The sequence below is a fragment of the Chelonoidis abingdonii genome, chromosome 6, assembly GCF_003597395.2.
Source record: "Chelonoidis abingdonii isolate Lonesome George chromosome 6, CheloAbing_2.0, whole genome shotgun sequence".
NCBI classification, from domain to species: Eukaryota; Metazoa; Chordata; order Testudines; family Testudinidae; genus Chelonoidis; species Chelonoidis abingdonii.
In genome coordinates this window covers 92,707,277-92,733,054 of record NC_133774.1, presented here as the reverse complement: position 1 = coordinate 92,733,054, position 25,778 = coordinate 92,707,277, and the positions used below count along the sequence as shown (strand labels likewise).

The 25,778-nt window shown below is 40.4% G+C and overlaps 1 protein-coding gene across 1 annotated transcript in view; it reads left to right on the top strand.

Moving 5' to 3' along the window:
- NTRK2 (neurotrophic receptor tyrosine kinase 2) overlaps positions 1-25,778 on the top strand; it is a 303,730-nt gene that overhangs the window by 244,620 nt on the left and 33,332 nt on the right. Inside the window, exon 15 of the mRNA XM_032771140.2 lies at positions 1,106-1,340. Within this exon, the coding sequence (XP_032627031.1) occupies positions 1,106-1,340 (235 nt within the window). The remainder of the gene's footprint in view (positions 1-1,105; positions 1,341-25,778) is intronic.

The following is a 25,778-nucleotide window of genomic DNA, read 5'->3' as shown; positions in this document are numbered from 1 at the left end:
AAAGAGGAGTGAGGGGAGGATTTGGCCCATTTGGAAGGTCAAATCTACAAATGTGGAGAGAAGGTTCTGCTGTGGAATAAAATAATGGATATTCAGAATGCTGAAGCACATCAGGGTGGAGGATGATCAGGGTCAACTAACCTCTTTAGTCTTGCCTTAATTCAGTATCAGGGAATGGATAGTAAAGCTTGCCCTAAAACAATGTCAGTAATTACAACAGAGAAGTTATATATATGTATATTTGGTTGTGCCACAATGAGCTATCAAGGGCATGATCCCTGCCCCAAAGAACTTCATAATTTCTCATGTGAATGGGCTGATCCGTTTGTGTTAAGGACTTACTGTACTTCAAAGCTAACCTAGAACCAGTGAAAGAAACTCAGCTTTCTGATCTGGCATGACCATGCCAACTGGAATGAGTTTTGTGATCTGTCCCCTGTGCATCAGCTGGAATTCACCACCCATGGGAAAGTCAACAAAAGGCACTTGGGATTAGTGGAGCTACTTCATGTGGATGGTAAATTAAGGGTGTAAATCTGAAATCATTCCTCTAATTTCTTTTTTTGTTCCCCAAAGTAAAGTTAGCTCTCTCACCTTAAATTAAAACACACACACACACACACACACGTGCGTCATGGCCCATCTCCGTGTGGAAGGAGATATTATAGGCTTTAGAAAAGGGAAGAAAAATGGTGTTACTGCAGTGGCCTTTCACATCTAGAGAACTAAGTATAAATCCTGTCTTTGATGTTCTCCTGCTGCCATACAGTTAGAATAACTGGCAGCCTTTGTCCAGGAAAGGCCCCTGTGCTGGAACAGCAGGGGCACAGCAGATTAAGATGGGATGTATTGTTATTAGTTCCAGTTCCTTACTTTCACAAGCAATATATTCAACTACCTCTCTTCCTCACCCTGAAAGAAAGAGAAAACAGTGAAGGAAAAAAACACTGAGACAAATTCATTCCTACCACACATGAATTTAGCCCATCACCTTTAAATAAGCCACTATTACATTTTCAGTTTCCCTAATGCGAACTCCACGGTCGCTCTAGTTTATAAGTGACCTCTTATTTCATGAGCCCCTATTTTTGTGTGCTCCATGCAGGGCACATGGACCAGATGCAGTATTGATGGCAGAAGGCAACCTTCTGGCTGAGCTGACCCAGTCCCAAATGTTGCACATTGCCCAGCAGATTGCATCCGGCATGGTTTACTTGGCATCACAGCACTTTGTGCATCGTGATCTTGCCACCCGGAACTGCCTGGTTGGTGAGAACTTGCTGGTGAAGATTGGAGATTTTGGAATGTCCAGAGATGTGTACAGTACTGATTACTATAGGGTAAGTGAATTGTCACTTTCAGGAGTAACTGAGGTCTTGTTCAGTCATCTTATCACATTGATCATACTGGTCACTTTTAAACTGGATTATCCACACATCCTGGACCCTTAAAGAATTGGATATGGAGAGTGAATCTGAGTTTTAAAGGTTGGTAAATTTGGAAGCTCCTGGCAAAAGTTGATGGAGAGTCCTTTTCTTTAGTTTTCTTATTAAAATGGTTTAAAAAATCCTTCAGAGGTCAGAAATTTGGCAAGTTTACTTGGCTGCAAAAAAGAAAAGGCATCTTTAAAGGGACCATGGTTGGTCAAATTTGGCCCAACACATAAGTATAAAAATGTGTTCTTACAGATGTCTAAGCCTAGTGGATTGCTTGAATGGATATAACCTGTAGGCAACAGCACTGCACCTATGAAAATTATTTCAGTCAGAAAGAGACAGAGACTAAGGCAGAACCCTTTACTGGTGATATGCTCAGCATCCAAAAAGAAATGCCTCATAGCTGACTATAAGCATTTCCTGTCTTCAACTGATTGTGTTTGCTTTGTTTCACTCTGGTGTTGGTTGCATTCAGTGGTGAGTGAAGCAATCCTGATATATATGTCCATATGCTGGCCAATATGATTTTCATTGACGTCCATGGGAGTCAGAATTTATCTCAGAGTTTCATTTTTCGAATTTGCAAAGGACTTTAAAAGCCTCAAGGATGAAATATACTGTATATGTTAATGATCAGTATTGGTGTTGTGTGATAAATATCTGTGTCATCTTCACTTTAATTTAGCTGCTGATTCCACAAGAGGACAGAGCTGATTCTGCGCAGTTGTTTGTGAGAGGCCTGAGAAGAGACTGTTATTACGTATGGGCAGGATGGGGCAGGGCAGGCTACACACAGGAAATACTGATATATTTATATTTACTGAGTTGTTTTAATTGACAGCTGAAAACCATAAATCTTTTTGTTTTTGTAGTTTATTTCTTCCTTTTTTCAATGGGCAAAACCTAGCATTTAGTAAACATCTGAACCAGATTTCTGACACATTTTGTCCTTTGGGAATCTGGTATTTCAAGCTATTTGATCATTGTAATATAAGAATGACATCATTACAAAACTTGAAAAAACATGTACTGTAATGGTTACTGGTTATACATCAGAGCCCTGTTTATCAGATCCAGTTGGGACCTGGGCCGGATCAGATGATCAAAAATTCAGATAATCCGGAGAATGGGAAGTGTGAGGCTGCAGTGCCGTCTAGCGGCCACAGGAGAGATCACCCACTTCTGAATGTGTGTGCACTGCTTGTTCAGTTAATGTGGAGAGCCAGATAATGGAAGGTCAGATAAACAGGGTTCTACTGTATTTTTTTTTATATCAGAGAGGATTACAGCAGGGGATTGAGAATCAGGACTTAGGGGGTGTTATTTGCATCTAAAATATCAACCCTACTTGCTGTGACCCAGGCAAATCGCCACTCTGTGCTTTGGGTCACCCCATCTGTAATATTGGTACAAGTGGACTTATTTACCTTACAGAACCATTGTGAGGCTTAATAACGTATGTTTGTAAAGCATTTCAGCAACCTTAAATAGAAGGTGTACTATACTTCCAGTGCCATTTTTCATTATAAACACCTTTGTTTTACACTTACTGTTAAACAAAAATTGATGATTCTAAGCTGCAGAAGGGCAGATGGGCAAGGGATGGAAACATGGATCTAATGCCGTCAACCTCAAATGGGGCAAATCCAGACTTGGCACAAGCAGGTGAAACTTTATTGACTTTGATAGAGTTCTGCATACTTACACTAGGTCTGAATTTGACCCACAGTGCATGTTCTTGCCATATTTGTACTCAGGCAAAACTCCCACTGAAGTAAATGAGAGTTTAGACAAAGGGCAAGATCCCACCCTGGATGGCCCCAGGCCTGTAGAGCGCACAGGCCACATGGCAATTGGAGCACCAGGAGGAATTCTGGATGAGTCAGGAGGGAAAGTGAAAGTAAAAGAGTGAATTATGCAATAATAAATGTGAGTATGGAATGAACGAGGAGGGAAAGTAAGTCTGTGGAGAGGGATGAGTGACTGTAAGGGCAGACAGAATGTTGATGGCAGCAGAACAAATGGGGGAATGAATAGAACAGGGAGAGATTCTGTTTATGGGCCAGATCCTCAGCTGGTGTAAAGCAGCTATGCCAATTTACATCAGCTGAGGATGGAACACAGAGATGTTGCCCTTGAAGTCATTTCTTCTACACACAGAGAAGCAGCGCCATTGGTCCACACCCAGCAGTCTGTGAGCAAATGCAGAAGAGGAACAGGGCCCTGGCATGCCTCTCACCTCACCTTTCAGACTGGTAGTACCTGTGAGGCTGCTAGTAAGGATCAGAGACTACGTTCCCTAGTAAGATTCTGGCCAGCCCTGCCCAGGGACATGTGGGGCTAGTCATAATGGGATCCTGAAAGGATCAGGCCAGTAGTGATTTGCCAGAGGGCTGCCCAGAGAATTATGGCAGTGGCGGGGATGGATAGTCATGCTGCCATAGTTGATATTGGGGTGGCGCTGACCTCTGTTTATAGTCAGGTTTTTAACGTTAAAGTTTAATTGCATATAGGGAGATGATTCTTCCCCTGCACTTGACAGTTATATCAGCAGTTCACTAGAGGGATTTACAGTGCTCCAAAATGCACGGCAAGAAATGACTTGGCGCTTGCCAAAATCCATACAGGTGGGTGTATCGATACAGTGGAATTAGTTTACTCTGAGACAACCCCCCGTCAGTCAATCAACTGAGATTTTAGATTTGAGCAAAGAGGATTGTTTTATGTATGTTTAGTTAAATGAAGATGATCCTCAGCCCTTGCACACTGTCAGATTGCTAATGGCCTTCTGCATTGTGTTAGTGTAGCCATACAGAGATACTGGAGGGATGCCTGTGGAGAGAAATAATGGTTAGCTATTGGCTAGTGTGTATGCGGTGTGGCATTGGCTGCATGGGCCTTTGTTTGTTTGTTTGTTTGTTTGTTTGTTTGTTTTAGGGTCTGTCAGGAATCTTGCGGAGAGGGAGAGAAATTTAATTTGCTAGTACAAATGCTAACGTGTAATGAAACTGCAATAGTTTTCTAAAGCCAGACCAGATGTGCCCGAGGACACAATGAAATTGCAATGGCTTTTCCTCCCCAATGCTGTCACCCACTGAGTCAAAATAGGACGACTAACAAGCAATTAGTTTGTCACCTGCTTTAAAGAGCTCTGCTGACACTCTGCAGAATTACATTCCATTTATAGTAGCATATCCTTGCATTGATTTGAAAGAGTTTGTATTTCACAATGATTGGGAGCTTTTATTTATTTTGCTGATGTCTATTTTTTGTTGATCATGCTCTCGTCCCTTAAGACTTGGAGTTTCCTGTCTTTCTTTCTGACCTCCATTTGACTCATATGCACTACTCTGTGACATGATGTAGTGACACTGGATCATAGTAACAATCACTCTTCTGGGTATTCATTCCTGTACTCAGAGATATTATTTCAAATCATTTTATGCATCCACTCCAAGTTTCAGGTACCCGCTCTGTACTTACATTTAATATACATTTTTGTTTTGTTTATTATAAACAAGCAAATAAGCAAGGAAGGTCAGCTGCTCACAGTTTCAGGAATAAGCAAACAGGAATTTGTTTTAAATATAATGTCATTCCAACCTAATCAGAGATTTGCAGGATTGATGCAGTGACTCTGATGAAATCCTTACTGCATTGAGTTCCTTGGGTTTTATGTCATTGACTTCACTGGGACCAGAATTTCACACTCTGTAAGAACTTCTCTTCCCCACCTGCACAGCCCACTAAAGAGCAAGTCAGAACTGCAGACCCACATTGAGAAGAGCACAGGGGCTGTTACTGAATTGTTCACGCTTTCTCAGGAGCACCTGCCCAAAAAAGGGTGGGAAGAATCAGAAATTATTCAGAGCTGTAGCAGCTAATCTGGCTGGCCATGCAGTGGGGCATATACAACACTCTAAGGGTATGTCTACACAGCAAAGAACAACCCACAGCTGGCTTGTGCCAGCTGACTCAGGTTTGCAGGACGCAGGGCTGTTTCATTGCTGTGTAGACTTCCAGTCTCGAGCTGGAGTCTGAGCTCCAGGACCCTCCCACTCCTGCAGTGTTCTATAGCCTGGACTTTGGCCCAAGCCTGGAAACCTACACAGCAATAAAACAGCTTCGCAGCCTGAGCCCTGCAAGCCCAAGCTGGCTGGCAGGGGCCAGCCACGTTTTTCTTTGCTGTGTAGACATACTCTAAAAGGGGTGTCACAAATTCCTCCTGCCCTTGAGCCCTGAGGAGCTTCCACTGGCATGATGTAGCTCTGCACCTCCACCTACCAAAGGTACCATGCTAATAGTATAATCTAGTGTTTAATACAACAACAACAATAATATTTAATAATAATAAATCTGTCAGGTGACATGGTTTCTCTTTCCATCTCTGGCTTGACTTTGATTGAGTCACTTAAAAGCGATCTGCAAAGGCCAAAAAACAGGGCTTGGGCCATTTTTTGTTTCTTTTGATGTTTAAAGAGGGCCAGGAAGACTTTTGTAAAAAAAAAATAATTGTTTTTTACCCCTTGATATTTTTCATTTGACATTCAGGTCTTATCTAGCCTAGTTGTGACTGAAGAACTAGTGAAATGATATCACAACTCAGTGAAACAATATCAGATGAGCAAGGGGGAATGGGAGCAATTTTTAAATACAACTATAGAATTACTTAGGGTTTTGCTTTGTCTATTTGTTTTGTCTTAACACTGATTTAACTCCAATGGTAAATGAGCACACTGGACAAAGGACGTCCTTGTTAAAGATACAATACTGCTACCCTTTCAGTTAATGTGTGAGAACTCAGTACCCTTCTGAGACCTCAAGGAAGTTTTCCAGCAATGATAAAGATGACCAGACTTGACATTCTTGATATTTCTGTGGTAAAAATCAAACAGATTTTAAAAACCCAACAACTCTCTACATCATAGAAAAACCAATAAAAAATAAAATCCCATTCAAAAAATCCTTTGCAGGTCATCTTTATCCTTGAAAATCCTATTATTCTTGGCAAATACTGTAAGAATGGGCCAGATTCTGATCTCAGATATATAGGTCTAAATCCAGAGCAACACACTTGAAGTCAGTGGAGTTAAACTGGTGAAACAGAGACCAGAATCTGGCCCAGTTATGTATAGCTATTCCTTAACATATGAGCCTAGCATTTTACAATGTTCAGTTCCTGGCAACTGCCCATTATATGGTTTCTGGTGACTCAACATGCAAACTGTTTGTTAAAGATAATGCTAGTAAAATAATCACCCAAGGGTGATCTCACCAAGCTTATTTCCAGGACAAAGTGCGTGTTTGTAAAGAGAATTAACGTATGACAGCAGGATGCTAAAAAAAGACAAAGTTGGGTTTTATATTTATTTGAGCTATAACTAGCCAGGCTAGCACCAGAGCCCAAATGTTTACAGCAAGGGACAAATGTCTCTCTATTTGCAAATGGCAGTAGTGGCAGACACCTCTCTTCTGTCAGTACACAGCTGTTTACCCATGGGGGTGAGTTTGGTGGAGGTTGCACAGAGGAAAAGCAAGAAAGAGTTGTGAGTCAAGCAGCTTGTCAAGGCGTCCTCGTAGGTGTGTGTATTGAATTGTCACAGTTTGAAGGCTTTTTATTAGCTGCTATTTCAGCATCTAATGCTCAAATGAAATTATCTCCTTCCCTATAAGGTGTTTTCAGCTTTGCTCCTCCGTCATAGCTCAACGTACTCATTGCATTGTGTGAAGAACTAGAGGGTAACAGAGGGTTCTGATAGCCCTGGAGTATGCACACCAGTGTGCAGATGGTTTCAAATAACTGATGATAATCCTATATACTGTAAATAATGGGCCAGCTACATCAGTGTAAATCTGGAGTATCTCCCTTAAAATCAATATAGTTACTCTGGTTTTACACTTGTATAACGAAGACCAGAATTTGCCCCAGAAGATGTTAGATGATTATTGTGAGCTTTCAGGAGGCCACCACTATGACTGTTATTAGGAGTATATATGCAACAGAGTAGAGACATATCCTGGTGGCCAGGTTTAGAGCTGGCACACTTGGGCACAGATCCCTTGCCATTCATGGAGCTGCACTTGCTTGTTCCAGGGCTGAATTTGGTATTGGATCTCTATTCATTCACAGATGTGGTCATTTCTCAAATACTGGTTCACATGTCAGCTTTGCATGGGTTGAACGTGTTCATAGACTTGGTTTTTATTCCTGTTTCCATCTGTTCTCCATTTACACAGACCATACATATTATATCGTAGGAGGAGAGCCCAAGACTCTTTTGCAGAGAGCTTCTCTCTTTTTGCCTCGTAATCCTGACTGAACACAGTTGGCTAGAGGAAGGAGTGTCACATGCCCAGAGCCTTTAATGTGCTATGCCTAACAATGGCAGGCCATGACAGTACATATATCCTCCATGTACAGAGATATTATGGATGCTAAAGTAAGAGAACACAATAATAAACTCATCTCTGTCTGGGCTTGTGTTGATCATCTGAGTTTGACCTATTGTATATAGAGAGATCTAGGTTTTATTGGAGACTTGTCATTTCAGGAGCTTAAAAATTCTATCACACAATTCCTTTGATATAAAAAGGAAGAGAAACTATAGACAGACATCTGTGAGACTGATACAATACACATCGGATTTTGAATGAGTAATTATGATGTGTATGCAGTATTTTGGAAGATACATCATGTTTTCAAAACCATTTATAAAATTGCACATGCAAAATGTGCATGTTGATCCACTGCAAATGTAATCCTGCATTTGCACATATGAAATAGGGAATGTTGTGTTTGAGTGGTACCTGCCTGCAGTTATTCATTTTTGTGCACAAAGTGGATTTTCTGCACAGACAAACATGCATTTTGTGGGTACAATTTAGGCAGGTAGAGCCAAATCCATCCTTGGTGTAATTCCATTGTTTTCACTGGACAATTCCATTGTCTTCATTTCACTTCAGGGATGCATTTGGCATTTGTTTTGCTTAATTCTGAGACCACTAGCTCATCGTGTACTTGAAAGTTTGAATCAAACTCTAATTTTACTGGCTTATATTTTGCTTAAGGACTCTTTAAAAAAAAAAGTAGAGGGGTGGCAGAGAGAAAAATGGGGTGAAATATAGGGCTGAGTAATAAACATAAAATTCTAAAGCAATTTTGGCAAATACAGTGGGCCTGATTCAGCTTCCAGGTATTTGATTTTCCATTGGAGTTGGGTGCCTAACTGCCCTCTGTGTCTTTGAAATCTGTGTCTCCCCCTATACTAGGTTTACAGTAGAGGTGATTGTCCATGAAGGACCATAGTGGCTCAGCTATGCGGAGACAGCATTCTTGGGAGATATCCTGTAGTATAATATTTGGGAATGTAAAAGAATTTTGTTTTGATCAAAAATGTCAAAACATTGTGACATTCCCAAATTGAAAAATTTTGGATTTTTTTCATCCGCTATAAGTTTTGATATTTCTACTTTTTGTTCCAATTTTGTTTGAAAACAAATGTCAAAAATCAGAATTTCCCAAGGAACATAGATTCTGGTTTTGATCAGTTCTGTTTTGTACCATTGTAATATCATAGCTTCCAATGAAGCTACAGCCAGCTGGCACAAATAAGAGAAGAATCAGACCCAGCACGTATAGTGTGTAGGACATCCACCTGGGATTCTTAGCACAAATGTCTATTTACTTAGAACATCTTTTTTAAAAACGCATTTACAAAATTAAATCATCCTTTAAAAAAAAAAAAAGCACTCAGGTGGGTCTAAATTGGAGCAAAGCAATGATTCACAACCCGAAATTAGTTCTGTGAACCCTAGAACTGGAGAGGCCTGGAAAATCCTGATCAGAAAGTCTGACTGCTGCCAGTAAACAGGAGCCGGATCCTGGGAGGTCCTCAGCACCTCCTTGGGGGTGCTGGAAGGCCTCCACTCCTATTTAAGCCCTCAGCATCTGACAGGACTTGGATCAGAAATCTTCCTACCACAAACCAAAACTTGCTGCACATTAGTTTATAAATATAAGAGGAGTTGATTTGATATTCTGCTTATTGAAGACAATGGAAGTTTTGCACTGATTTCAGTAGGGCCAGAATTTCACCCAAGGTCTTTCAAAGCAAATTTTCATCAATATTTACTTCTCATTCTGTGGACATAGACTGCTATGAGTAGTGACTCCTATGGTACCTGTTCCTGACAAAGTACAGATAGAGAAAACTAAGATCTGCATGCACCCCACTTACAGCATTTTGTAATTGTGGGGATGGGCAAAAGAAAGACACTGTACAGGAATGTATGTACTTACTCCTATAAGCATTCATTTGGGCTACCCATCTGGAAAATGACAGAACTTAGGGGTTTAACAGTCAGTTGTTTACTTTGTGTGTTGAACAGCATGGAAAAAAGTCTGGGAACAGCATGGTAATAAAATCCATTCCTGAGGGATCAGTCCTTTCTGAGCCTTTCTACTACAGTCAGGAACTAGAATTAGCTCATCACTACTGCAGAACACTGATGCACCTTGTGGGAAATTGGCATTGCCTTCCAAATGAAGTGGACACTGCAAAAAAAAGTCACCCAGAGGGATCAGGAGGAAAGGGAGGTTTCTTTTGAGAGGTGGTCACTGAGCAGCTCTCAACAGACCCTCCATTAGTCTCCAACAAGGGGGCTTTTTTATGCAAATAGCCTCTCTCCTTGAAATAAGGAAAACGGTTGCTAGGCAGTTTTCCTAAACAAACATTTTTCCCCGGTCCAAGGACAATGGGGACATTTCTGCTAACAGAAGTGAGGAAATGTGGAAAAGGAATAGTGATGATTAAACTGAAATATCATACATAAAGGGGATAGCTGGAGGTGGTGAAGGGACCGTGTCAGCTAGTAACAAAGAAAAAGCCTGCAATTCTGACTCTGTAGATTAATACATGAGTATAAAAAAGGTATTGACAGAGGAAGCAGAGGGTGTGTTATATATAACAAGGCTTATGCCTCTTCACTGTATCAATTTTTGGCTCACTGGAAGAGCAGAAGCCTTGTAACAACTGCCTGCTTCTTATCTGGTGGGACTATACCTGGCAAAATAAGTCACGGGTACCCAAATTGCATGTAAATAGGGCCTACTACCTAAGTATACTTTGCTTTACTTGAACTCTTGCTGTTTGACCAGTTGCCCAGTGGCCTTAAGACGGCCCTGTCCTGCTGTTTTTCTTTACCAGGTGACGACTTTTAAGAGAGCAACTGCTGCCCGCTTGTTCTTGAACATTTAGTGGTCCTTACATATCAGACTGCCAATCAATCAATGAAAACACTGCTCTCCAGGTCTCAGTGTTCCAAAAGACTTGTAATACGGATCAGCCCACCTCAGCCCTTTGGTTTTGCTTATTTTTAATACTCTGCATACAATATTTTAAAGGAGACGTAGGTGTCAGCAGGGTTCTGAGATTGTTTCTTCTTTTTCAGTAGTCAAAAGAAAATGTGAAGAAGTATCAAGGACCCTTACGCTCCTCCCTTCCCTCCAGTGGACTAGAGAGGAGCAAATCCACAGAAAAAGCCACAGTGAGCTCCTGTGGAGTGGGGACTTTCTTTCTTTCTTTCTTACTGCAGAGAAACACTTTGAAGAAGAATATCTTGTTACCTAGTTCAGTGTCCTCTGTTTTACCCACAGAAATTACTACCCGTTTGTCCCTTAGTGGCATCCTACACAAAACTGCTTCTCTTCAGGTTTATGGGTCATTTATATTCCAAGGGAACCTTGTGACAAGGTGGGAATGTTTTCTCTGAGTGCTGTGTGGGTGCCTCAGTTTCCCCTATGCATTTCTTGGGTGTCTAGGGCTGTATGATTGTCTCGGGTGTCTAGGCCAGTGCGATGTTGTCTGCACAGAGAATGGCCGACACCCTGTCTCCTGGCAACTGATGGCCTGGTCCCCTCCTCTGCAAAGGTGCCAACTGAAGGTGTTGGAGACAAAGAGATCAGGTGACCTTCTAGCCTGGGAAAGAGACAAAGGCGAGAGGAGGGGCTGGAGAGTTTTCAGTTTGGAGCTGGCTGGAAAAATGGAGGGGAGCCCAAATGGGGCTCTAGCCTCCCTGGTCCCCCAAGATGGACCAGACTAAGGGGGTCCTGTTTTCTGTACCTGCAAGACCTGTCTTGGAGTGTGTTCCTGTCATCTAAATAAACCTTCTGTTTTTCTGGCTGGCTGAGAGTCATGGTGAATCGCAGGAAGCTGGGGGTGCAGGGCCTTGTCTCCCCCAAACTCTGTGACAAACCTATATGAAATCTGATTTACAGCCAGGCTATGCCCCTTATGTTCTAGTTCAACGAACATTGAGCCCGGTTCTGAACTACTAAAGTCAATTGCAGTTTTGCCATTGACTTCAGGGGGGTGCAGGCCAACTGAAATGTTAACACAGAGGTACCAGCCCTGAGAGATCATGCAAGTGAAGCATCTCAAAAGATTTCCTTACTAAATAATGCAGCTTTGTGCTGCTCTCTGATGAGACATAAATATTATCTTTTCAGTTTTCAAACTATTCCCCTAGGTAAGTTTGTGTGGGTCAAAAGTTTAACATGCCAAGTAGATTAACTTTCGCTTTATGTTTATGGAGACACAACTCTGCTAGTGCTCCCTTTGCTGAGGGATCTAGTTAGCTTTTAAGCTGTATTTTAACTCTTGATGTGACCCAGAAGGATTCCTTTTTAACCTACTGTGGCATTTTTAACCTGTTTGTGAAAGTAGTAAGGAAAAACAGATTTGAAAATGGTTTTGCTCCTGGAACCGTTTTCAAACCTATGTTCTTATATGTATTACTGGGCCAAGAACCACATGAAACTGAATTGCATCTGAGCTAGAGAGATGGTGAATCATATGAAGTCAGAAATGTTTTGAGACTAATCTCCTTTCAGAGAATTATGGCTGCACCATCATTTCAAAATTGTGTCATGAGCACACTAAGGCCCATGTCAGTTCTACAGTGGGAAACTGAACAATAGCTGACAAGAGTTTTCAGCAATATGTATCCTGTTAGTGCTAAAATTGTATAACTGATAGTGCGGATAGGATCAAACCATCTTCAGCCCCAGTATAGAAAACATTCTTCTTGACAGCTGTGTGCTGCCAATTTTTTCAACAAGGGATTCCTACATTATTGTCACCCACTCAAAAGTCATGAGTAAGGCACCACCAAAATCATTGGATTGGCTTAAAAATCATGAGATTTTAAATGAATATATTTTGGAATCCCTCCCCACCCCCTTCTCTTTCTTGAGCCATAACTAGAAATGCCCTTTTTTTTAAATACAAGTTAAGATTCTCCCTGAGGGTACATCTACGCTGCAAAGAAAGACCCATGACAGTGAGTGTCAGAGCCCCAGGCTTGTGGGGCTCATGCTATGATGCTAAAAATAGTGTAGCTGTTCCCACTCAGGCTGGAGCTCAGGGAGCTCTCAACCCCAGTGAACAGAGTGAATCTTAGAGGCCAGGCTCCAGCCCTAGAGGGAAGTCTGCACTGCTGTTTTTCACACTGTAGTGTGAGCCCCGTGAGCCCAAGACAGTTGAACCAGGCTCTGAGATTCACTGCTGCTGGGTTGTTGTTGTTGTTTTCTGCAGTATAGCTGTAGTTGCCAACCCTCAAGGATTATCCTGGAGTCATGAGGAATGTAAGATTGATCTTTAATTAAAGATTATGTCAGATAATGAAATCTCCAGGAATATGTCCGTCCAAAACTGGCAACCTTAGTGTAGGCCTACCCATAGTCATACAACTCTAGGAATAGGGGCTTTAGGAAAAACATTGTGAGATTCATGATTATATAGTGAGTGTTTGTAACCTGCTCCAATGGACATTTTGTGAATCTCTTTAACAACACCATTCATGCTCATGAAACAAACAACATATTATTTTTAGATAGTAAAGGGACTTTTGAAGATAAATGGACCTTGGAGCTGAAACAGTTTAAAATGCAAAATATTTACTATGATCTCACTTTACATGTTGAAAATGAATGTGATGTGTAGCCTTACAGCTCCTGGTAAAGGGCAAAAAGAGTCATGTATATTCTCATAGGGTAATCCTGGCCAGTGTTGAAGTCAATGGCAAAACTCCCACTGACTTCAGTGGACCAGGATTTCACCCATAGACCCTGTGAATCACGAAATTTTGTTTTTGATGGTATTAGTTCTATCTACAACTGTGAGTTTAATAGATGCATTTAAGGGAGAAAAAAGTCTGCTTCAGCTTGTGGTAAAATCTCCATGCTCCAGGACCCATGCACTTGCAGAGGGAGGGGGAAGAGACACTGGGGAGCATATTCATGTGTTTTCCCATTTTTAACGCAAACACTTTCCCACAACCAACTAGGAAGGGAGACAGTCTCTCAACAGCCCCATGAGGCAAAAAAAAAAAAAGCAGCTTTGCTGGAAACAGTTAGATTTTCTTTCTGAAAATCTCCAGTAGAATCAATCAGGTTGAAGTTTGCAATTGTTTCATAGACAGTTTACAAACAGGAAATGAAGCAACATGCATCAAATAAATGATTGGTTACATATTATTTGCCTGTATCTCTGTACTATCGACCTTCCTTAGGATTCTGCTTATCAACAAAAAGTAAAATGCAATATTGTCTTAACAATACATCTCTTTTGCAAAATGGTTCAGCAGATGCCTTTCGTGATTTTTTGGTGCCTATATTATTTGGTAAAGGGCAGGTGATGTGCTGAGTTATCTTCCAGAGTTTGTTCTGTTTAAAGTTTTTTTGCAGTAGCTCATATGATGAGATTAAGTCGAGTGTAACCGGTTGATGATCTCTCTTTAGAAGATTTTTTTTGCTAGTGAGTTAGATGAGAGGCAGGGTCCTGAATTTTTGGCATTATATCATATGCATGAACTGTTTGTTCTTTGGATTTTTCAAGCAACATTTTAAATCATCTTTAGCGCAAGTAGACATAAAGAAAAAGATAGATCAGAACAGATATAAATATTTCATTTCACAGTATGGCAGAATAGCTTGTCTTATCTGCTATCTTTTAAAGTACCAGTAAAAAAGATAGATTTCTGGGAGCCTTTTTATTTTGAGTTTTTAGGCCAGGTCAATTTCCCATATCCATTTTTACTTCCTCATATATTCTAGAGCCAAACTCTTGTGCCACAGAGAACCTTTATTGGAGAAGAGAATCTAGTGCTGAGAAAGTCTTTGGGAGAATCATATTTATGTTATAGGAAAGCCAGTGCACAGAGAACAAAATGGAAGGCCAGCATGAGGCCTAAACACAATTTATGTCTACAAAATAAGGCTTGAATGGATTTTAAATGTTGCCTGGGCTTTATGTTGTCCCTCTACAGAGGGGTAAATTTCACCCAGAATGAATGGCGGGAGACCAATGTAACAACTCCTGCTATTTGCGTACACTCACACGTGCATACAGACAAAACTATGTTCTATTAATCATGTTTGTAAAAATTGAGTTTTAAAAAACAAATGTTTGTGTGATAATTTTGAGCTGGAATAAATGGTCAATTTGGATCTGAGCGGCTTTGCATATTCCTCCATCCCTTGCATTATTAAACCTACTGCTTTCTGTCTTTGTTGTCTTTATTATTTACAAGGACAAAGAAACAGAAAGGGGAAAGTGATGGTTGTATAACAGGTACAACTGTATTAAGTGCACTAAAAAACTTTAATGCAAATTTAAGATTGCACCGTTAAAATGACAAAAAGATAGGAAACGCACAGCAGTGTTTACTCAGTTATAATGCAGATCCTGAGATATAATCTAAGATATGCACAGTAATATATTAATGTACACATTTAATCAGAAAAAAAGAAATAAATATGCTATATGCAACACATCTGAGTTAACATTTTTTTTGGAATTTTAATTAATACCTTTTTCTGAATTTTTTTTATTTTAACTAGTCAATCTTAATCTTGCATTACTTTACATTTAATTTCATAGGAGTTTTTTAAACAAAAGCAGTACAAATAAAAAGGAAGAGGAAAAAATCTGGATAATTTTGGCTTACAGAATATATTAACTCCTTATTCAGTATCTATTCAGCTTCTGTTGTTTAATAGCTTCACATTATATTTTCAGTTCATTTTGCATCCAGATATTTGGGTACAAATGCAAAACTTGTCCTACTTATCAAATCTTCTGAGTATTTTTTTTCTGCTGCATCAGATTATTTTGCATAGTCCGACTGATACCCGAAAGAGCATTTTTAAAAGGCTGACTGCATTGTTTTAAAACTCTAGAAAGATTTGATTCAGGTGTGGGTCATATTTGGGAGCAGTTTCAAAAGTGCGTAAAGTGTTTTATCTGAATCAGTTTGTTCCATCTTTAGTTCTGAAATGGATACTTGAATGAGACATTTTAAAATTTGGGGAAAACATTCCCTACTTATCAGTCTGTCCACCACTCTGAACAGTTCTGCTCGACAAAATCTCATGAAGAAGAATAATTTCTTAGCTTTCACCAGAGCAGCTGGTGCCCTGGTCTTCAAATCCTTGTTTGACTCTCAACTCAGACTTCTGCTCCAAACACTAGACCTTGCTGCTTATGTCTTGGACCTGATACTCTGGGAGAGTTGGGATCTAGTTCTGGATCCGAACAGTGTAGCTGGAACCCATCTACAATATTGTTATGATTCTTCCTAACTAGGGCCAGACACAGCAAATATTGTTTGGTCCTTATCTTTTTCCACTCTCCCTGATATATCATAAATATTGTAAATTCAATGTAAAATGTCCAAAGATGAAAACACGTAGGAAAGCTCTTCTTATACTCTGTCTGTATCTCACTTCTGGTTTCTTCACCTTATCATTTCTTTCAAGAAGGGGGAAGATTAAACTTTATATTTTTGTCCATTCCCTCCATGAAAGATGTGCATGGCTTCCACCCGAGACGGGGTCGGCATAATTCCCGCTAGGTCAGCTAGGGAGAGTTCTCTTTCCACTCACCTCACAGAGATGCTGCCACAATAGACTGAGACTGCTTTTGATCTTATTCAAAAGGTTGAGTTCACCTCTTCCTACCACACTCAGAAAAGCTATCCTGTCTGAAGTCATGAGGCAGGCATTTGTCTTGAAGTTTGCCTCATAATTTCATCATCTTTCCTAGTTCTCAGACTTGGAGCAGTTTGAATTCCAACTCAGGTCAGGTGCTTGATTTCCTGCATTTCTCTGGGTATATGTTTTAGGACCAGTCTTCATTGCAAGCTTCACAGGGGAACTTCAGGGAACTTGAGAACCAAGCTTCATAACCTCGAGGTGGTGGTAGTGGTATATTTGTGCCAGCATTGAAATCCCAGTGGGGAGCTCTCTGCAGCTGTAATTTTAATTACATAGAGATACTCCCTTGCCTTTTACGGAGCAACTACTCAGAGTTAAAAGGAATCTGGAGGCTGCTGGGCATAGGCAGGTTAAATTATAGTTATTACCAGACAGCTATTTAAAGATCAAAGATGACTAGCCTCTGAATAGCAAATCTCCAACCCCCCATGAAAAACAAACAAAACAAAATGTTTGCTTGTTATTCCAAAGTTTCACTAGCATTCAGCTAATAATTTGCAAGATCCAATGCTTCACTCCACTGCTCTTTCTTCTACTTAAAAAATCCTTCTTTGCTACTTCCAGAGTATGCCAAACCCATGAAATTAAAAGGCAGAATTGACTTACTTGTTCTATTGCTCTGCTTCACAACTTTTACTTCCAGTGACCTGTTTGGTTAATATGCTAGGCTTCAGTTTGAAATAAGCCTTACCTGCCCATTTAGCATGTGTGAAACATGTATATGTGTATGTGTGTGTTTGTGTGTGTGAATGGATTCACATGCATGTGTAATTAGTATTATGAGCGAGTTGGTTGACACTCCTATATTTAGGTTGCCTAACACTTCCCATTATAAAAGATTCTTGCAACCTTATTTTGAGAAGTTGTAACATCTTCACTGTTTGCAACAAGCCTTTGAAATTTGATAGGAAGAAAGCCTGGGGGCTAGAGAAGTGCATTTTCTTTGTCTAATGACATTCCATTCAGGTTTAGCTGTGTTATAAACTGTTGAAAATTGCCATTTCCCTTCTGTGGCTTGTGTTATCAGCAAAGTTTTGGCCACATGCCAGAATAATAACTGAATATGAACACCTAATTTGAGGCTGGGGGCCCGCAATTCTGCTAAAGCAGCAACAGCAGCAGACACTACCTGGAGCAGCCCAGCTCCTGCCTGAGCACCTGGTGAGGATGCAGCAGGGAGGAACAGACACTGACCATATTCTCCTCCTCAAACCCTCCTCCCCAGTGTCAACACATGGTCATGTAGCCCATCACTCCTTCTGGGGACACCACATGGGGCAGGAGCTCCTTTTATCTCCTGAATGGGAGGTGAAGTATCCAAGCTGGACTCCTCCCTCAACCACCACCAAGACCCAGTTTTTGGCCCCAGAGGCCTCCCCCACAGAATAATAGCCTACTCTTGCTAGAAGCTAATATATTTAGTTCAGTAACTCAAGTAGTAGAGGCTTCCAGAATCAAACCCTGAAGAGGGTGTGTGATCAGACAGGTTACATTTGCACAAAATAAGGTATACAGTGAGTAAGGCACGGGGCCACATATTGAATGATGAGACTAACAAGAAACATTGAAGATATTCTCAATTCCTGTGCACTGTTCATCCTGTACACTAAATGAAGTTGGCATCCTTTTGAAAATACAGTATGTGATTATGTAATTAGAGACTGTACCTTAATGCACATGCACAGTTGGGCTGAGTTAGGGTTGAACAGGCAACCTAAATTCTGGCTTTCCTAACTTTTCAGTGCTTGATTTTGCAACTGAAATTATGCTCTTTTAGTGTATTTACTAGGTACATAATTATATGGTAGTATATTACATTATGTATTATATTCATAATGTAATATATATAATGTATTATATATAATTCAAATTACTTATGCATGCACATCTAGTACAGATGTACTATATCTGCATATTATACATATAATATATGTACCATTTATGTGGACATAATATAGTCCATGTGATCATGAAATAAATTACACTAGCATGTGATAAATATATATAGAATATGTCTGTTCATTTATCCATTGCCTACCACTATACCACCTGCCCACTAATCCATCTCCCTGAGCAGCTTCTAGCTGCCCCCATTTTATTTTAATTCTGTGTGCCAGAGCAACATTTTCTCCTTCTTCCCCCAAATGGGGAATTTTCTACCAAATGTCCCCACTATGAGGCACATGATGGATAAGATTCTATTCTGGGCCAGCTGGTGCTGAGCACTTCTGAAAACCAGGCCACTTATTCATGTTCTTGATGGATTTAGATACTTTCTCCTAGTACATATCCAGGTGACCTCTAGTTGATTGTTTGAAGGTCATCGCTATGTGTAGCCAAGTGTTACTTTCAGTATACAGGCATTAACAGTGTTTGTCGTACAAGATGTTTATTCAATAGTCCAGAAAGGCCTTTCTTTTCTAAGTGAGCCTTCTCACTTTTCCACTCAGGCACGCGCTTAAAGTCAGATTATGAGGGCCCTGCATAAATGCACTAGAGGTAGGAAAGTGACATCTGTAATTTAGCAGCAGGTGTTGGAGAGCACAGGTAAGGCCCCCTAATTAGCAGTGCCATTAATATTAGCATAACCACATGGGGTATGTATGGATTGGCTGGACACATTCCCTCTGGAGGTCAGCAAAGTTGTACTGCCATCACACTTAAAGATTTAGCAGTAGCCACTTCCTATGCGTACTCTCTCCCTACCCAAAAGTGCCGGTGGATACATTACATTTTTCATAGGCACAGTCCCACTGCCTCTGATGAAGGACAATTTTGTCCAGAGCTCTCCTCATTGTAACATTGTATCACATAAATCCAGTACAGTAATTCCTCACTTAAAGTCGTCCCAGTTAACGTTGTTTCGTTGTTACGTTGCTGATCAGTTAGGGAAGATGCTCGTTTAAAGTTGTGCAATGCTCCCTTCTAACGTTTTTGACAGCCGCCTGCTTTGTCCACTGCTTGTAGGAAGAACAGCCCGTTGCAGCTAGCTGGTGGGGGCTTGGAACCAGGGTGGACTGGCAGCCCCCCTATCAGCTCCCCACTCCCCTAAGTTCCCTGTGTTGCAGCTGCCCAGCAGGCTAGCAATTGCCGGCATTGAGCTGTCCCTCCCCTACTGCCATGTGCTGCTCCTGCCCTCTGCCTTGGACCTGCTCCCAGAGACTCCTGCTTTTGCTGTATGAGGGGAGGAGGGAAGTGGGAGGCTAATGTCAGGGTGTCCACCTCCCCCCTGCTCCTGCACCCCACTTACCCCATTTCCATAGAGCAGGGGGGACACACGACAGGGCTCAGGACAGAGGGAACTTCCAGGCAGAAGCTGCATCTCAGCAAGCTGATGTAATTAATAAGTGTACTTAAGACTGGGGTCAGCTATTTAAAGGGGAAATGTGCATCTCTTGCTCTCATGTCTCTGTCTCTGTCTGCTATGCTCTCTCCCCTCCCTCCATGCCTGCTGCTTTGTACATTAACAACCGTTAACCCTTGAGGGCTCAGCCAAATGCTAGTTCATCATTTAGCAGTAAGGCATTCCCTGGGAAATATCTCAGCCTCTGACTCCTCCACCTCAGCCAGGCTTCACAATCATCATCGCTGTGTACCAGTATTAAATTGTTTGTTTAAAACTTATACTGCGTGTGTGAGTGTGTGTGTGTGTGTGTGTATGTATATATATACACAGTATGTATAGATAGTCTTGTCTGGTGAAAAAAATTTCCCTGGAACCTAACCCCCCCACCCCCCATTTACATTAAATCTTATGGGGAAATTGGTTTTGTGTAACATCATTTCGCTTAAAGTTTCATTTTTTAGGAACATAACTACAATGTTAAGTGAGGAGTTCCTGTATTCATAGTACCCTCCATTCTCTTTATAATCAGAAATGACTTCAAAACACATTCATTTGTAACCTACTATTCTCGACTCCGAAATATGGGGTTATTAAGAGAGTGTTGCTGAGGTTGGGTTTTGTGTTTTCCAGTTTCAAGGGCATGTGAGACTCACTCATCTGAGGAATCAATACGATTTCTTAGATAAGGAAAAGCTGCAGGATTGGTTTCATAGTGTCTTGAAAAAAAATAGCCATGTGATGGTCAATGATTTGAAATATCTGACATGGCAAATATTTGAACAACACCCTATATACCAAGTGACAGATCAGAATCAGTATAGTTACATTTTATGGATGAAAATGTGGTTATAATAATTAGACTATGAAAATATTTCCCCTTCTTTGTTCATATATCGTAAAGCTTGAAATGCCATTTAAATCACTGCTTAGTATATGGGAAGTGCTACAGTTATCAGCAGAGAAGAGAGAACATAAAAATAAAGTCACTTTATTTCTGCCCACTAAAACTTAATCATTCAAACATGGATAATGCTATTGAATAGGAAATTGTTTTGTGGCCTAAACTTTGGGGACAGAATGTGCTCCTGCATGCCGTCACACTTAATTTGTTATTTGATAATGTGATTCTCATTTGATTTGTTCTGTTTTCTGCTGTGCAAAATTCTGCAGATTTTGTAAAACAGTTACCTGGAACTAGGTTAAGTTATATTTCTCTAAGTGACTCTAAATCCCTCCCTTTGTATTTCCTGTAATCTTTACAGTATTAGCATTAGCTGTGGCAAACCTGGAGTATTGCAGGCTTCTGAGGGGCCAATCTTGTTATTTTTCAATCCAGTGGGAATTTTGCCAGTGTCCTCAATGGATGCAAAATCAGGTCCAAAGAAGCATACGGAAGAGCACCCAGAAAGCAAAAACTCTAGTAAAAGGCTCATTTTGGTGGTACCAGGTAAATAGGGGAATCACAGTGGGAATGGGGTTGCACTCTCTATGTCTGTCATAACAAAGAACCTCCTTCCTGCTAATTATAATATTGTTGTATCCAGCCTGGTGCTGCAGGGTAAAAACCCTCTCTTCTCTGTGCTCTTTGCTTCTTCAGAATGCCAATCAGGGCCTGTTGTTGTGTATCCTTTGGTACTTCAGCTTCAAATCTAAACACCACTTAACTCCATGAGGTATTCTGACTTGGGTCTTAAATGAGTTCCCAGCATTAAGCTGGTTTGTTTGAGTTGTCAGTAATGCCAGACACAGAAAAAAGAGCTAAAACATTTGTTAAGCCCTTTGTGTGAGAGGGGCTGCCTGGGACATAATCAGCTCTGGTTTGTCTTTAGAAAAGTGCTGAACTGATCTCAATTCTTAAGAACATTCCCCTAGAAGAACATTTTTTCTTGTTCTGTTTTGTGAGCAAAACAGGTTTACCAACATTATGTTCCATGAAGGCTCAATGCAATAATGAGTCATGTTCTGTGGAACTGTGACGTAAAAGGTTACATCCAAAGAGATGGCACATTGCTTTCATGACAGCTAACAAATAAAGAGGGAATAGGGGAAAGTTTCCTGTGAAAGCAGAGCCTTTGGAAATTATTCAGGAAGAGGTGAAAGCACTCTTCTCTCCTCCCCCGAATATGTTTAGGAATCCCAAGGAGACAGAAATGAGCACACTGTAGGGTTTCCATTGCCAGAGACCCTGACTGTTGAAGAAAGTCCTTTGAACATGAGTAGTAAAAAAAAAAAAAAAAAAAAAAAAAAAAATGCTTTAACCCCCTTCTCCCTGCCAGATGATGGCTCAGATTGTGTCTCAGAACAATAGAAATCCTGTTTGTTTATGGGAGTCTAGCCAGTCTTTTAAGCATGATAGTAATGGTCTGCAGTATATTTTCAAAAACTAGCAGTCAGTCACCCTCTGAAATGTAGTGTCTGTAAAAATATTAGGTTACGTGCTCCAAATTATAAACAGGAGGACAAGAGCTTAACTCAGCTGTTTAAAGACAACAATATATGTGACACTGAAAGAATCTGATAGTTTTCCATTTATTGTACTCTGGATATGTGTGAATGTTTCTGTATGCTATATTCATGGTGTGTGTGATGTCCTAGAAATAAATACATATCAGCCCCCCCTACACACACATGCACACACACACACACACCACCAGTACTACCGCCATAGCCACTACTTCCCACTCTGCCCCCCTTTCTTTGTGCCCTTCCTCTAACCATCTTCTTTTAAGATTCACCAGTGGAATTTGCTCAAAATGTTGATATGGCAGGTTTTGCGCATTTGGAGATTCAGTTTCCATGGTAGCAAACCTCATCAGCTAGGGGCAGGCATTTCAGGAGGGGATGGGGGAGAGAGAGAGAGAAGTCATTAAAGTGTGTCAATTAGTATGCAGTGCCATCGCTGCCTTTGTAGTACGCTCTTACAAAAGCAGGCAGTGTTTTGTGGTGTCCCAGCAGCACAGAGATGGAATGAATGAGAAGATGGATTCTTTAGTTTTTAACTAGAGCCAGGCAAAGCTGAATGGCAGTTAGCCATAATGGCAACATTAGCATGCACAATAACAGAGGGTAGGAGTTGGACAGGAGCACCGGACATGCTCCTTCTATCCTACGTATTTACTGTGTTCCCTGTGCCCCACCCCCCATCTGAAAATATACCGCAAAAATAGTTCAATCTGTTAAAAAAAAGAAGACATTTCTTTGGTTCTCCAGTGGGCAGGAACAGGGCAAAAATATGAAGAAAACCCCATGATATTGTCATATTTGACAATATCATAGACAATGCAGCAAAATTTACTTGGATAACTGGTAAAGGAATTATATTTTCTTGGCAACCAACAAGGTAATAGAGAGTAGCAGACCATGGCTTTCAGATGAGATGGAAAACTGAGATCATGGCCACTTGTAATCATTAAAGATCCCATGGCCCTTTTTCATGAGAGCAGAAGTGTAAGATCCAATGTCTTGACCAAATTCCAGTTTGGTAAATTACATTATTCTAACCTGAATTCCCCTCCCAGTTTCCACTGGACCCTTATTAGCCTATGTGGTTGGCAGGTTGTCTTTGCGCTGTTATGCAGCTGCAGCATTTTGCCCTAAAGTGGTTACATTTCAGTCATGGATGAAGTGATACCTATGTGTAGTTTACATAGAAGTATAAATGTTGTAAGCCCTTTGTTGTATTTCTAGAAGAAAGGTGCTGTATAAGTATAAATAATTTTACAGATTAATTACAATAATTAATTCTGTTGTAATAAATATCTACTAAAATATTGAATCTATAAAAATAATGCTTTCTACCCATGTTAGATGGCTCAGTTGGTACCACTCAAGATTTGTGTTCTTGGGTTATTTTATAGATTGATCAAGTTCCAATAACTCCCTCCTCCCCATTATTTTCATTGTTAGAGTAATCTGCCCCATAGACATTTGAGATGGAAAAATCTTGTTAATTAATAATTATCGTTTATTTGTATTTGTTATGTCATATAATCCATCCCATTGTTAATGTGGGATTATTCCCCACAGTATTCTTTGAGTCCTTTATTAAATATCCAGTTGTTTTAAGACATAGATTATTGATCCCACTGAATGGAGGGATTTTTTTCCTTGGAGTCTCTATGAGGCAAATCCTTCCTTAAGCACAAAGCTTGAGTAGCTTGTCTTCGTGCTGATGGGTTCAGGAGGGAAAGAAATCTTCCCCACCAAGCTGCAGAGATGATTAATAATTAACTCCTATGGTCACGTGCTCCTTCTTCTCAGAGGCAATAGCTGGTGGAGTTGTGTAGTGGCTAATCCAATAACCCCATTCCAGCCCCTCCCCCAGCCATATTCCCAAACTACCTGTGTTGCAACACTCTGGGAGTCCCCCCAGAGCTGTTCTCCTTGGTATACAGGGATGTGCACCCCATGTGAGAGCTCTCCAAATTATGACCCAGCATCCCTGTGCAGCCAAATCGCACCGCTTACACTGAGACCTCCACAACTGTAGAAGTGGCCAGGGGTCTGATTTTCCTGCTGTCGCTTTAAAAATGTGGTTTGTGTAGAGGCGGTCAAAAATTGTCTATTGAAAAATGTGGTTTCATCTAACTTGTTTTGACAGTTTTTTTTTTTTTTTTTTGGAACTACATTTTTTTTTCAGGTTAATGTTTCAAATCAAAACCACATTTTTGATCTCAACGTGGCCATTCCAAACAAAAATATTTTTTCAAAATGTTGATTTAAAATATAAAATACCATTTTAATGTCCAGTTATTTCATTTTGATTGAAAATGTTGAAATTTTCCAGTCTTAGCATTTCAATTCCAAACTTTTCAAAAGGTTTCATTTTGTGAAAAATATTAATATTTTGATTTTAATATTTTGTTCCAGTTGAAAATGGAAATTAATTTCAAAATGTCAAAATTTGTCATGACAGGAAAATTCGGTGTTGTGAACAGCTCTTGTTTGTTGAATAGATTAGTCCAAGTGTATTAATAACCCAGGAGGTAGTTTGTTTAAATCTGTTTTGGAATGAGGAGGATAATTACTTCACAGTCCTAGGGTAGTTAGTTCCCATTAGTACCCTTGATGCATCTTATGAAGTTTTTTGTCCTGTCATTACAATCTAGTTTGAGACCTCTCTTGGTACAAATAGTGTGCATGTTAAATAGAGCATCGTTATGAAGCTTCTGTTAATACATTCACATATTAAATACTCCCCACCCTTCCACCCTGCATTTGTACAGTGTATTAGTAGCCATTTTTCCTTATACTTCTACTTGAAACAAATAGATCTAGATGCAGTAGCAGGCTCAATTTCCTGCAGACTGCTTTCTGTACCAGAATGTCCTTCAAACAATATTGAAATTAGAATCCTCTGTCACCATTTCTTCTTAATGCTGTGGAAAGGTTCTGGTCCTGTCATCTGAATCCTAGCTCCCACTTGCAGTTTGTAGTTCTGTCAGTTATTTAAAATGGTTCCCCTCTATGTGCACTCATAACTGTTGTTATCATTCTTTATTTATTTATTATTACTGTAGCACATTCATTGTTATGCAGCTGCATCCCAGGAACAGTAAGTATTATTGAGTGCATGATATTCATCACTGTGCAGAAGACTAGCACAAGGTCTGTGGCACTGTTAAATCTCCCTGTGGCTTAATTTAAGAGGGACTTAAGTGGTGTGGCCTTGTGCTGGCTCTCTGCACAGAGGTGGATCTCCACTTTGGTGCATAGCCTGGGTCAATTTTCATAGAATTTAAGATTAAGACAGAAATATTATAATTTGTATTAGATGTTAATTCTGTGATCTGTAAATTTTAAATAATAATGTTTCAACACAGACGACATAGATAATAATGATAAGGGGCTGTAAATGCTGTGTTAGTAAATGTGGGGCCCATGCTTTGTGGAGTGGACTAAAAGCTGCTTAAAAGCGATGGCTCTTCTGCACAGGGTAGGA